At 34.5% G+C, this 12,768-nt stretch overlaps 2 protein-coding genes and 1 pseudogene across 8 annotated transcripts; 1 reads left to right on the forward strand and 2 right to left on the reverse strand.

Moving 5' to 3' along the window:
• Positions 1 to 3,121: 3,121 nt before the first annotated feature.
• On the reverse strand, positions 3,122 to 8,913 carry LOC132051805 (protein CDC73 homolog). 7 transcript variants are annotated; one of them, XR_009413887.1, is made up of 5 exons: positions 7,873 to 8,913; positions 7,504 to 7,586; positions 7,254 to 7,361; positions 3,581 to 4,600; positions 3,122 to 3,510 (listed from the first exon to the last, which is right to left on the reverse strand). XR_009413887.1 is itself a non-coding variant. In XM_059443025.1 (4 exons), the coding sequence occupies exons 1-3, from the start codon at positions 8,849 to 8,851 to the stop codon at positions 7,272 to 7,274; spliced, it is 1,152 nt and encodes a 383-aa protein (XP_059299008.1). In that variant the 5' UTR covers positions 8,852 to 8,913; the 3' UTR covers positions 3,122 to 3,500; positions 7,254 to 7,271. The 7 variants fall into 7 exon arrangements, 2 of the variants coding, with proteins under 2 accessions (XP_059299008.1, XP_059299006.1); XR_009413885.1 differs by having other exon boundaries at positions 3,122 to 3,500; positions 7,207 to 7,361; XR_009413884.1 differs by having other exon boundaries at positions 7,207 to 7,361.
• On the forward strand, positions 3,194 to 3,988 carry LOC132051806 (non-specific lipid transfer protein GPI-anchored 5-like). The gene is made up of 2 exons (XM_059443026.1): positions 3,194 to 3,518; positions 3,685 to 3,988. Exons 1-2 carry the CDS (start codon positions 3,194 to 3,196, stop codon positions 3,801 to 3,803), a joined length of 444 nt encoding a protein of 147 aa, XP_059299009.1. The 3' UTR covers positions 3,804 to 3,988.
• A 2,799-nt stretch (positions 8,914 to 11,712) lies between the features above and the next one.
• Positions 11,713 to 12,528, reverse strand: LOC132054452 (uncharacterized; annotated as a pseudogene).
• Positions 12,529 to 12,768: the final 240 nt, after the last annotated feature.

Consider the following 12,768-nt stretch of genomic DNA (forward strand, 5'->3'; position numbering starts at 1 on the left):
AATTTATAAGATTTGCATTTATCTTTTCTCTTTAATGAGGTAAATAATTTAAATATGTAGGATATATAAATATAAATATATATATATATATATATATATATATATATATATATATATATATATTTTAGTTTGTTGAATAGTTTGTACTATAATGAGATGCCAACGTCCCACATCCGTGGTGATTTGAAGGTTAAATTAAGAAGTTCACCAAGTGACCTTGAAAAGACTATTTTATCTTGGGAAAAGGGTCAAATTTACCCCTGTACGTTGAACTAAGGGGCAAAGTTACTCCTAATACTTTAAACTTTTCACCCCTACCCCTACCGTTATCAAACTTTACAAAAATACCAGTCCTAATGGCATGCTGACTGGCTGCCCAGGTGGCTCGTCATGTCATCCATCTGGGCAGCTAGTCAGCATGCCACATGGAAATTTAAAAAAAAAATTGATTTTTTGTATAGAAATAAAAAATAATTTTAAAATAAATAAATAAAAGTATTTGTATAATTCTTTTTTAAAAAGTATGTTTTGTATAGGGACCTATCATCATTTTGTGAGGTACTCACAATCTTTAGCCCAAGAGACCTAGAAAAGTTTTGCTATGTGTGAGGTATGCCATGTCATAGTTGTGTGAATGTGCCTATTAATTGACAAGTGCACAGTGGGTCCCATATTTTCCCTTTTCACTAGTCACCTTTCCTTTTTCTCTTCACCTGCCACGCTATCACCTTGGAAAATTTATTGTGCTTCCTTTTTTTTGGTATATATTCAATTCAAAGTTGCTATATTCTACACTCGAGAAATTCAAAATTTTAAGTGTCATCAAAGTAGACCCTGAATAGGGCTACGCAAAAATCGATTTAACAGATAAAATTGAACCAAAAAATATATTATTGATTTACTGATATAGAGTTATTGAGTTAATGATTTTTATATGATTTTGTAATTTTTTTTATTGGACTACCCATTCGATTTTGATTTTTACGTTTTTATTAACGGATAACCGGTAACCCAATAAGAACATAAGGTCTCATTAAAATTATCTTTTTAAGTATATTTCAGTGATATATTTTTGTGAAGATGTGGGAGGCCAAACCAGTTATGTTTGAAAATTTTGTTGGTCCAGTTTATCGGTTAAACCGATTTTTGCACAACTCTAGATTCAGGGTCTACTTGTGTAAATTACTTGATTTTCCTAATAAACCACCAACGGCTCCATGCAATGTGGTTTTTAATTTTAAAAAAAAAAAACTTTTAGAAGTATCCTAAATTTCATCTTTAGTTATCAGTTTTTTAATTTAATACTTTTTTTTCAAGGCCAAATATTTTCTTTTAAGGTTGTTCGGAGTTTAACTGAATTATTAAGAAGAAATTAAAAATTGGATAACGAAACGGAAGAATATCCTAAAGAATTTTGATGTGTGCATAATAGAATTGATTTTAGAAACAATGAAAAACAGAAAATGAGAAGAGAGAGGAAAAGGGTTTAAAAATGAATGAAAAACAGAAAATGAGAAAAAAGAGGAAAAGAGGAGGGAGAAATTGAAGAGGACGAAAAAGAACGAGAATGAGAGGATAAAGTGGTGGGTCCCACATTACAATTCAATTAAATAGTCACTCACATACCATGTCATATATATGCCTCTATCATGGTAAAAAATTTCGCCAATCATCATTTTGTCTTCTCTATACCATGATTTTTCTATACAAATTTACTATGTTTTCTTCATTTTTATAGTAGAATGAATTAAAATACAAGGAAAAAATTAATGCCTAATAACTAAATATTTGATAAATAATTGAATTCCCTATGAGGAGATATTGAATTTTCGGAAGGATAAAGTACGTATTTATACATATTAAGGAGAAATATTTACGAAACATGATGGTAGTTTTCTATTTACAAACATAATATTACAAATCCTATTAAAAAACATACTTTTTTAAAAAAAAATTATACAAATATTTTTTTTTTAAAATTATTATTTTTAATTAAAAAAATCAGTTTTTTTATTTTTTAAAAAATATTTTTTTTAAAAAAAATATTTTCCACGTGGCATGCTGACTGGCTGCCCAGGTGGCTGACATGGCAAGCCACCTGGGCAGCCAGTCAGCATGCCGTTAGGGCTGGGGATATTTTTGCAAAGTTTGATAACGGTAGGGGTAGGGGTGAAAAGTTTAAAGTATTAGGGGTAAATTTGCCCCTTAGTTCAAAGTACAGGGGTAAATTTGACCCTTTTCCCTTTTATCTTTGTAATTATTTTTATGTTAGAAGTTTTAATTAACTTCAATTTTGAATTTAATTGTACGTTTTCAATTTTAACTCAAAAATGAAACAACTTTTCTGAGCGGATTTAAGTTATGTAATGTAAAGCTCTTTTACACTATAGTGAATTTTAGCTTGGAATAACAGCTAAATTATATTTTTACCGGATTACTCGTTAACACTTACGTAATAAATGAATAGATCATCTTCTTCCAAAACGCCTTCCCTGGATTGGTCCATCAATTTACGTTGATTTAAAAAAGAAATAATACATAAAAAGATTTTTAAACTTGACTTCAGCTGACAAGTACACCCTCCAATTTTGAGTGGACACAAGTAGTTTATCCTCTTTTGTTAGTTGAACACTCCAACTTACAAAATAATCATCTAGACACCTTCAAAATTTATGTGTTATATCAGTGCCACGTCAGCATTTGTATTCACGTGTTCAACTTTATACAAGTTGAAGTGTCTACTTGTGCACACCCAAAGTTAGAAAGCATATTTGTCAACTGAGGCCAAATTTGAAGGTCTGTTTATCTATTATACCTTTAAAAAAATCCCGAAGAAACATGTGGCGGGTTATGTGTTTATTTATACATTGCTCTAGCTGTAACCTTTAAATTCTTGGAGGTCTTCGCCTTAAACAGAATCCTTAGGTTCCTCTGTTACGACTTGCCACCAAACGTCTGAATTGGTCACCCATATAACTGACCACTACTCCAATTCTACCTAATTTCTATGTAAAATATGCGAAATCATTATCAATGTCAATCTGTTATATCATTTGTTTTCAAGTCTTCCTGCCTTACACGTCCTTTTTTCCAATATAAACCACATAGTCATCCACCAAGATTATTAACGTGACCAACTTTCTTAAATTCAGAAACACTTCTCTCCTCAATTCACTGGGATTTTTACAAAAGGATGGCCAATCGAAGGAATAAAATTAGTGTTCTCTTGATCGTGTTCGCGATGATCTGGGCAAGAGTAATTGCTCAAGAAAGTGATGACTGCACGAACGTGTTGATCAGCATGTTGCCTTGCATGGACTACATCACGGACAACTCCTCGCCAGAATTTTCAGGTTGCTGCACGCAGCTTAGCACGGTGGTTGATAAAAAGCCAGAGTGCTTGTGCCAGCTCCTCAATGGGGGTGGCTCCAATCTTGGACTCAACATTAGCCAGACTCAGGCTTCGACCCTCACTACTGCTTGCAAAGTTCAGACTCCACCTGCCAACCGCTGCAAAGGTAAGAGAAGAATATTCATTCTAAAAATCCCCATATAAAGATTATTAACACAAAAAGCATACAATTCTTAGAGTTCTTTAGAATTTGCTCCTTTTGGATCTATAAAAGATACAATCAATTTGTGGTTTTACGAAGAGCTTTAACATGATGCCATCAACTATGACAGGACGTGGATCTTCATCACAAGGAGGTTCCAATGATGCAACATCAACCAATATGGCAGCTCCTATTTCCTTCTTGTTTCTCCTTATTGCTTCTTATGCTTCAATAATCAACGTGGCCTGACTGTCTACCTACCGTAGACTTCCAATGCATTGTACCTACTGTATCTTGATTAGCTAGTTTGCTCTGTCATGAAAGTGGACTCTTACTTTTCAAACATTTGCTTTTTTTCAACAGTCAGTTTTCCAACAGGGCTGATTTGTAATTGTATTGTAGTATATTCTTTCATCAATCATTACTGTTATACATATTCCTATGTCCTAATTTATGTAACGTTCTTTACTTTTTAGTATTGGCTATAAGAGAATGATACATTTCTATATCAGAAAAAACTAATCCACCATTTAACTAAGCTTGTGAATATTCCTTTTTAGCCAGGGAGGAGGGCAAGGAGGGGGTGTAATTGGCAAAATTTACATTCAAAGCACTAATAAATGAACAATAGATCGGAATTATAACAGAAAACGTAGCTATCAGCTGCTTGCCATCAAGAAAATAATTTGCGAACACACGAATTTAAAAATGATGAGCCACGTCCAAATAAGCTACGTAATAAATGATATTGATTATCCTACAAGAAAGGGATGTATACACTAATTTCATGGGTGAACAAAAGGGGCGTGCCACCACAGAAGACCTCATAGAACCTATAAAAGGAGGATATTCATCTAAGGGAGCTGTATTTCCATTAACATTCACAAGTTGATCAGAGGCTTTGGGATTTTTTCAAGTCTCTTGGCTGTCCAGTTTTGTAAGATACGATTGTCATCTAACTTCACCTGGTGCATCACAGAGCAAGATATCATGTTATTTGAAGCATTCAAATGCTACAAAATATACTTGACCACGAACATGTTGTACTACAGACGTAAGAAAATAACTACGGGATCAGCTAACTCGACATTATTCTTAAACATATGAAAAAGCTGTAAAAATTCAAGGACCAAAATCCTTCAGAATAAAGTTTGCATTTAGCACTACCCACTCCATGAAACTGGAACAAGCACCAACATGACACTACTACTACAACAACAAAATAATACCCAGTGAAATCCCACAAAGTGGGAGATGCTAGAACAGAGTGTCTAGATCTTTACCCCTATCTTGGGAGGTAGAGAGGCTGTTTCTGGTTGACCCTCAGCACAAGGACAAGTACCAACATGACACTGTGGAAGCTTTTTGTTAGGCTTGACTAACGAGGTTAAAAACAGTACATTTTAAAGTGAAAAGCATAAAAGAGCAACAACACATATGAGACTTGACTGAGAAGTGCAACGCACAATTTACAACATTAAAAAGTACCAAACATATATGAATTTAGTACTATAATGATCAAATTACAATTAAAGAAACTAATTTTAGTATCCTATACACAATCAAGATTAATCTAACTCCTCAAAGTTGAGATTCAAAGAACTAACCGCTTCTTATCGGGATCACATTGTGCATTGTCAGGGCGGAACACACTTCCCTTTGCAGTTTCGACAAACCCCAATAGCTTTGGCTTAGACCATTGTAATTGTGTTCAAAAAGTCCATGATATGTATATAAATAATTTATCAAGAACCCAGTAATCTGCCTTTTCTAAAATCCAGAATCCAGTAATGTCTTTTCTAGATCCAGGGCCCATAAACTCAAAATCGTAACTCCGTCCTCTATGCATCATAGTGTGAAGCGCACACTTCTATGAAGCACCTGACTTTTAAGAACTCTAGGTAAAAGGGCGAACAAAGGGGAAAAGGTTTCCCAAATATGGTCAATCTCTTTTGAAAATGGAGGGGATAAATGAAACCTTTATCTCTTGTAACCATGGCTATGACCCATTCTCGATGTAAGGGACTTCCTATCCTTGTATATTAATGTATTAGCCAGAAACAGGGACTACATTCCGGTTTACAAACGTATCTATATTTCCTGCCCAAGAAAATTAAAAACAAAAAAAGAAGCTGAAAACAGGTTGCTCTGCAATTGAGATATTTTATAGACGTTGAAGAAATGCGGGTCCAATTCTCAAATCCTACTTTGCCAAATCATTCAATTTGAGGTAGTTTGGCAAATCAATACCTCTCAACTTAGAAGAAGAAGCAATTCACAAGATAACAAACATAATATTGAAGAGATTCCATCAATTTGCAGCATTCCTGCCTCCCCTTTTTTTTTCTTTAGATGATAAATGGATCTTCTTTTTTTTTTATGAAAAATGGATTATATTCATTTTAATTCATCAAATAAGTCAAACAAGAACTGCATCCCCATCCATCCACTCCCCCCCCCCCCTCCCCTTCCAAAACACATCTGAGGAATATATCTCCCCCCCTTAGGGGCCAAGTTATCCACCAGGTAAGTTTTCCTACACTTGAGTAGACAGAGGGTAGCTAATCCCAAACTAAAAACTAAAGGGATGCGAACAGAACTTGAGCAACAGTATTATAGTGCTATGAGAACTCACCAACAAGAAACAATAATTCATCTGGAGCCAGTAAGATTCATGCTTACTTGTTTGATATATAAAAATGATATTTCTTCACATGTATTATCTTTTTAAAATGTTTGAGCTAAAGAAGTGTCTTTCACATTATCCGAAATATCAAAATAGCTTACAGCAGAACCACCAAATTATGCATGAAAGGTGATATAAATCAAAGAAGAGAATACCATCTCCGTTCATTTTTACCCTCAGAACAACAATAGCGGTATTCATACCAACAACGGGTGGAACCTACGCGAACCTAGTCAAACACAAGTGGGAGAAAGTCAACATCCAGTTTACCCAAAAAAATCCATTTTTCTACAAATGTGAACATAAGATGGCAGCACACTCCCTGTCAGTGGTGTCCAAGATAAATGAATCTTGAAACAAACTCTCATCCATCAAAGATCTTGACTGTGATGTACCAATAATCAAAATGATATTCCCATGAGACAACTCTTTTACATGCCAAACACTACTACTACTAAATTCCCAAACTAGAAAGAGTCTAGCATACGAATCATCTATATTCATGCTGTTCCATTTAAAATGTAACTCTTGTATTTACCCCCGTTAAGATGACAAGAGGCCAAACGTATATTTGGACCTGACTGAGTTCAGCACAGGGCACAAGGTTAAGTTGGATCACCAAAGATCAGACAATTTATTTCCCACTACATGGAAATGATTGCGAGACAAAATACCAAGTTTCAAACACCTTTAACTTACTAATAAAACACAGTCAGCTATCCAACAATTAGCATCACTACGAAAGAGTTCCATCACATTCTACAACCAAACACCTCCTTACAATGACACCATCAACCACCCAAATAAACAGCAAAATTTAGGAGGAAAAATGCTAAGCACATAGCTTCTCAAGCTTGAAAATTGTTGCATCTTCTGGATGCTATTTAACGGAGATATTTACTGTACTTGACAAAGAGAGAGCTTTTCAAGTTCGAGAAATCAGGATAATCAAGCCATTGTTGCAACCTGAAAGAAGGTCGCAAAGGGAAATACAACTTTAGCAAGTTGTCTACCTAGAGACACAACATGCATCAATGCGACCGAGACCGCATAAATTCTTCAAGTTTGTCCCACACCTCAAGTGCTGCAGCTCTGTCCTGGTGGCGTTTGTTCTTACTAATCTGCAAATCCCGTTAGCAATAGCATTGGTAAGACATAAAAACCATACAGAATTAAATGCAAATTGTCGTCATCTACATAAAAATTGACAATTTTACAGATTTTAAAGATGAGGGCTAAATGCAGAGTCGTTAATATGCTAACCGAAATAATCTTCACATTCCATTGCTTCACGGTCTTCGCAGACTCCACGCTGTCATCCTCAAAACGCAAGAAAAATCCTACAACTGCAACAAAAGCAAGCAAATCTAACTTCAGATTCTAAGCGAAAATTGATCCAAAAAAAAATCACTAATTTTCTAGTTAAGGACAAAAGCAAGATTACTCCGATCCAATTAGGAACTACTAGTATTGCAAGAGGCAGTCATCATTTCACAAACAATTTGTCAAAAATCACTACTTTTCTAGTTAAGAAAGATTACTCCGATCCGTTTAGTATTGCAAGAGCCTATCATCATATCACAAACAATTTATCAAAAATCCATCTGCACATAAAATCATTTCAAAACTTACTCCTATTAAAGATCTCAACATGATCCTTAAAAGGCCAATCTTTAAACTGCCATTCTTTCCCCAACACGAAAACCGCCACCACACGATCCCAATCCTCCGCCTTCAACGCACTCGGCTTATCCCTCACCTCATACGCCGTAACCACCCTATCCCTACTAAACTTCTTCTGCACCGTTATACAATCCGGTTTCGACCCTTTCATTTGCTTCAACTTCTCATCAGTAGGTATAAACACCCCATCCTCCAAAAACTCCTTCACATTATAAATCGTAATCAACGTCGAAAACGCACTCGGTACCAATATAATCGGTACCCCTTCCCCTATCTTACTCCCTTTCAAATGCATTTTCCCAACCAATTCATCCCCACCACCCCCACCAAACCCTCTATCAATCCGATTTTTCGCAACCAACCCGTCTTTCCTCTGTAAAGATTCAACCTTTTGTCGCTCCTCATCTCTCCTCAAAGCCGCCGTAAAAACACTATAAAAATCCCTGTTTTTACAATACAAAATCGCTTCCCTATCCTTCAATGGCTTCTCCACAGATCTAATCAACTCAATAGGACTCTGATTATTAACATCACCCAACCCAATCACATTAGCTGACGTGTCGTTCGCTGGCGTGTCGTTTGCTGACGTGTCGTGGCTGAATTTGAGGAATTCGATTGAGTCGGAGGATGCTGTTTTTCCGGTGAGGTAATCTAAGAGGGGTTTACGGTCCGGTAAAGTGACGGGGGTAATACGTAAGGAACGAGACTGTTGGATGTACTCGGTGTGTTTAAGGTGGTGATTAGTGATGAAATTGATTAGGGTTTCGAGAGTGTAGCGATTGGCTGCCACGTGTTTGGAACGATATGCGGTTTCGATTGTACAAGGGAAAGTGTAGTCGTTACTGAAACGGTAGTCGTCGCCTATGCGGGTGATTTTGTGGAGTTCGTTGCGGATTGTGTAGTCGCGAAGGAGTGTGAGAGGATCCATGGAAGATTGTGGTGGTTTGCAAGCTGGAAAGGTGTTTTGTTACAGTGAAATTATGGACTAGGCTTATAATGAACTTGTGTTTCTTTCACCCTTTTTATTTTTTAATAAGTCGATTTGAGTCAGATTATGTTTGATTGTTCAGTTTTCTTTAAAGCTAGAGCTCGTTAGGTCAAATTTTCAAAATTTTGCTTATCATGACGGGGTCAGAAGTAAATTACGAGTCAAGACCAATGTCGTTGCTGTCACAGAACTTCCTTCTTATAGCAACAAATCATCGCCCCTTAATACCCCTTGCATGCAAGAATATAATGGTAAATCTCCCATTCTAATTTAGTGCTCTCCAAATCATGATTCGTGCCGTACGGGAAGGTTTCCAATCACACAACTCACCAACTTGATCTCGCGCAGGTAAGTATGTCTAAACAGGCCTTGAGAAAAAGGTAAAATCTCGCTTTCCAATCACACAATGGCAAGAGTCCTTTCCAAGAAAAATTACCTAAGAGCTCGATCGGATTAATCCTGCAGTGGCAAAAAATTACCCTATATATATATATGTCTAAACGCGTTTTTTATTTCTTTATATTTTTTAAGCTCCCAAGAAAATCCCGCTCCGCCATCGCCTTGAGAAAAAGGTGATATTCAAAATCTCGCTTTCTAAAGTATATTTATACATAAGTTTTAAATATAATATATATATATACCTATCTGTTTTAAATTAAAAAAAAAATATATATATATATATATATATATATATATATATGGATTAATATAAAGAGTCCTTTCCGTGTTTGTTATTAAAATTTAAATACACCTTAAAAGAAAACTATTTTCCTTTCTTTGAGATAAAACAAAGCAATATTTAAGCAGGGATACTTTTAATTTTAATCCGATTAATTTGGCAAAAAAACTTTTTACCATATATATTTGATAATTTAATTCAAAATTATTCTTTTGATTTTCTATTTAAACGAACAAATGCTATACCTTAGCTCATTTTACTTGTCATGTTGTCTTTTACATGGTTTTTTAAGGAAACGTGAATTAAAATTATAATTTTAATTTACCTTATTCATTATGATCTTATTTGATATTAATCTCTTTTCACATTTATTAGAGTAAGAATAAAAATAAAAAAGTAATTAAATCTATCTTATTTTAAAATATAAATATTTTAAGTATATTTATTTTAGTAAACATAACAAATAAATGATTGTGTCAACAATTAAATATTTTAAAGTAATACGGGTTGATTGGTGATTATTCAATTTAAAGTATGAGGACGTTTTTTTTTTTTGGGAAAAGTTATTTTTTTTTCATGATTTGAGGCCCACTTTTTTTTCTTTTTTTTTTTTTTTAATTTTTCGATTTTTGCCACATAAACATAGAAGTTACTTTTCTATTTATTTTTTATGACATAAAAGTCATTTAATTTTGGTCAAGTTAACAAAAAGGTAAATTTTACCTGATCACAAATAGCAAGTAATTTTTGTGTGATAAGTTTTAAGTTGGATAATTTTTATGTGAGGAAAAATTAACAAAAAAATCAACTCATGTATTACAAACTTTAAGTTGGATGACTTCCAGTAATATTAACTCGGGTTAATTGAATGTAAAGTAATATCTTAAAAAGTAAAATTAATCAAGGACTTGATGATAAATGCAATAGTAGAGTATCGAGGCAATTGCTTTAGTCATATGCAAGCTTATATGGTTGAAGCAGCTTATTAAAGAGTTGAAGTGGGAGGACTTAGAACTATGAAACCAACTTATAAAGTAATATATTAGAAGTACAATTAATCAACACACATTAAGAGTATCGAGGCAATTGCTTTAGTCATATGCAAGCTTATACGGTTGAAGCAGCTTATTAAAGAGTTGAAGTGGGAGCACTTAGAAACATGAAACCAACTTATGGCAATTAGATTGCATAACACACGTCTATATAACTCATAAAACTTCAAATTCTAGATTCGTCTGTCTCTATCTAGACTTTATCCCACCATTCTTCCACATGCATTAAGCTAAGATTTTAGCTCCATGTATGGATTTTAGCAATTCTTTTGTATACGATCTTTAGTCCTCAATTGCTTGAGGGAGTAATCAAGCTCTGTATTTATAGAAAATCACCTTTACTCTCCTTTTCCACATATCCCTTAGGCCAGAATAACTAGGGGACCAGGACATGTTACAGAGGGAATGAACTATTTAGTGAACTTTGCAACTACAAACCAAGTAACCTTGTCCTTGTACACGGGTTGATCCATTTCCCCCATAATCTTGAACCGAAATATTAACATCAAGATCAATCTATAATTTTTTTGCATTATCTATATTAGTACCTTTTTGATAGTTTCATCCAGTATTTTAGATATTTGGCATTAGAATATCTTGAGTAATCAGTATATTCTATCTGTCCACTTTCAGAGAAAAATGTTAAGAATGTTGCTGTTAAAATAGTCAATCTGATCTTACAATAAGGTGGATAAAATACCCAAAGATGAGACAATTGATGGTATGTTTTTGCATGAAGGATACTCATATCGTTCAATATAAGCAGGCCTAATAGTATGTTGTAATATAGGAACTTGTACGTGAATAACACAAGCTGTTTTGACAAGTTAAAACAATACAAGCTTTAAGATTCTATTACAAAAGTTGCTCATATAAATTCAGCGGACAATAAAACAAACACAATGATTTGGATCTCTATGGTTCCTATTCACAGATAAAGTCTATAACCCATACCAATGCAGGTGATGATTCAATTTGATTATTGCTTGATTTCCAATCAAAAAACACAGGGACTAGTCTTAAACATGTTTTGGAACTCTCCAACAACTTTGCAAAGACCGTGTGAATCCTTCAGAAAATGCACTACTTTTGGAAGATCAGCCACGCACTCAATAGCATTTTTGAAGAGTCCGAGCAACATAGATCTTAAAGAGCATCTGTAGATTGAAAGCTAAATATCACCATGTCTCTTGATTTGCCCTTTAAAATCTTGAACTTTCTTAAAACACCTTCTCTCAAGAACCAGCTTTTTCCAACACCCTTTGTGATCCTTTATTTTCTATATCCACCAAAGCCTCAAGCCTTTCAAGATTTGTCCATTCTGAAAATATAGTTGATACAGCCATTTTCACTGCTTTTGTGACCATCCCTTTTCCCCAATACTTGTAAGCCAAGACATATCCAAGCTCTGCTCTACAACTATCAGAACAACTAGAATTTGGTGTCACAGAAATTTCCCCAATTGCTCTATTTTTAATGCAGATAACTCTCAACCATGGATGGGGGATAGCAATATTGTTGATGTAATCGAAAGCTTGGTCTTTGGAAGTGTAAGTATCCCAAGTGCAAAATTGGCTGACTTTTTCATCTGTTGCCCACTCCATGAAATCATCCGTGTCTGATCGTTCAATTGGCCTGAGAGTGACTTCACTGAATTCATCTTGGCTTTCTCTTCCTTCTAATTTGCTAATTGTTGCATCCATTTTCTTATGTAAAAATGAGACCATCAAGATTGAAAATATCAGAATTTGCTGGAGAATTTGGGGAGGTGGAAATTTATATGATGAAAATGTGAGTGAAGGGGCCAATTTTGGCGGGCTTCTTGGATCATTCAATACTTGGAGTCGAAGGGACGGAATTGTGTATTTTTTTTTACAAATAGCCAATAAAATTACTACTATATAGAAAGGTGGGTTTGGGCATTTTTTCGTCGTCAGTTTGTGGGGCCAAAAATTGTGGGCCCACATATTTTAAACAACTACTAATATTTAAAAAAGGGCAAAATACATATATATACATCTTTGTAGAGTAAATATTTAAAAAAAAAATATAGAGAATACTTACAAACCTATACAAAACCCAATTAGACGGCCAAAACCCAATGCGACGCACAATGAAGAAGCAAA

The sequence above is a fragment of the Lycium ferocissimum genome, chromosome 4, assembly GCF_029784015.1.
Source record: "Lycium ferocissimum isolate CSIRO_LF1 chromosome 4, AGI_CSIRO_Lferr_CH_V1, whole genome shotgun sequence".
In the NCBI taxonomy this organism is placed as follows: domain Eukaryota; kingdom Viridiplantae; phylum Streptophyta; class Magnoliopsida; order Solanales; family Solanaceae; genus Lycium; species Lycium ferocissimum.

Bases quoted from the DNA above. Each gene is read 5' to 3' on its own strand.
- LOC132051806 (XM_059443026.1), top strand. From the start codon at position 3,194: ATGGCCAATCGAAGGAATAAAATTAGTGTTCTCTTGATCGTGTTCGCG. The intron at 3,519-3,684 runs GTAAGAGAAGAA...CAACTATGACAG, and splicing joins ACCTGCCAACCGCTGCAAAG to GACGTGGATCTTCATCACAA.
- LOC132051805 (XM_059443025.1), bottom strand. From the start codon at position 8,851: ATGGATCCTCTCACACTCCTTCGCGACTACACAATCCGCAACGAACTC. The intron at 7,587-7,872 runs GTAAGTTTTGAA...CTTTTGTTGCAG, and splicing joins TGTTGAGATCTTTAATAGGA to TTGTAGGATTTTTCTTGCGT. The intron at 7,362-7,503 runs GTTAGCATATTA...CGGGATTTGCAG, and splicing joins GGAATGTGAAGATTATTTCG to ATTAGTAAGAACAAACGCCA.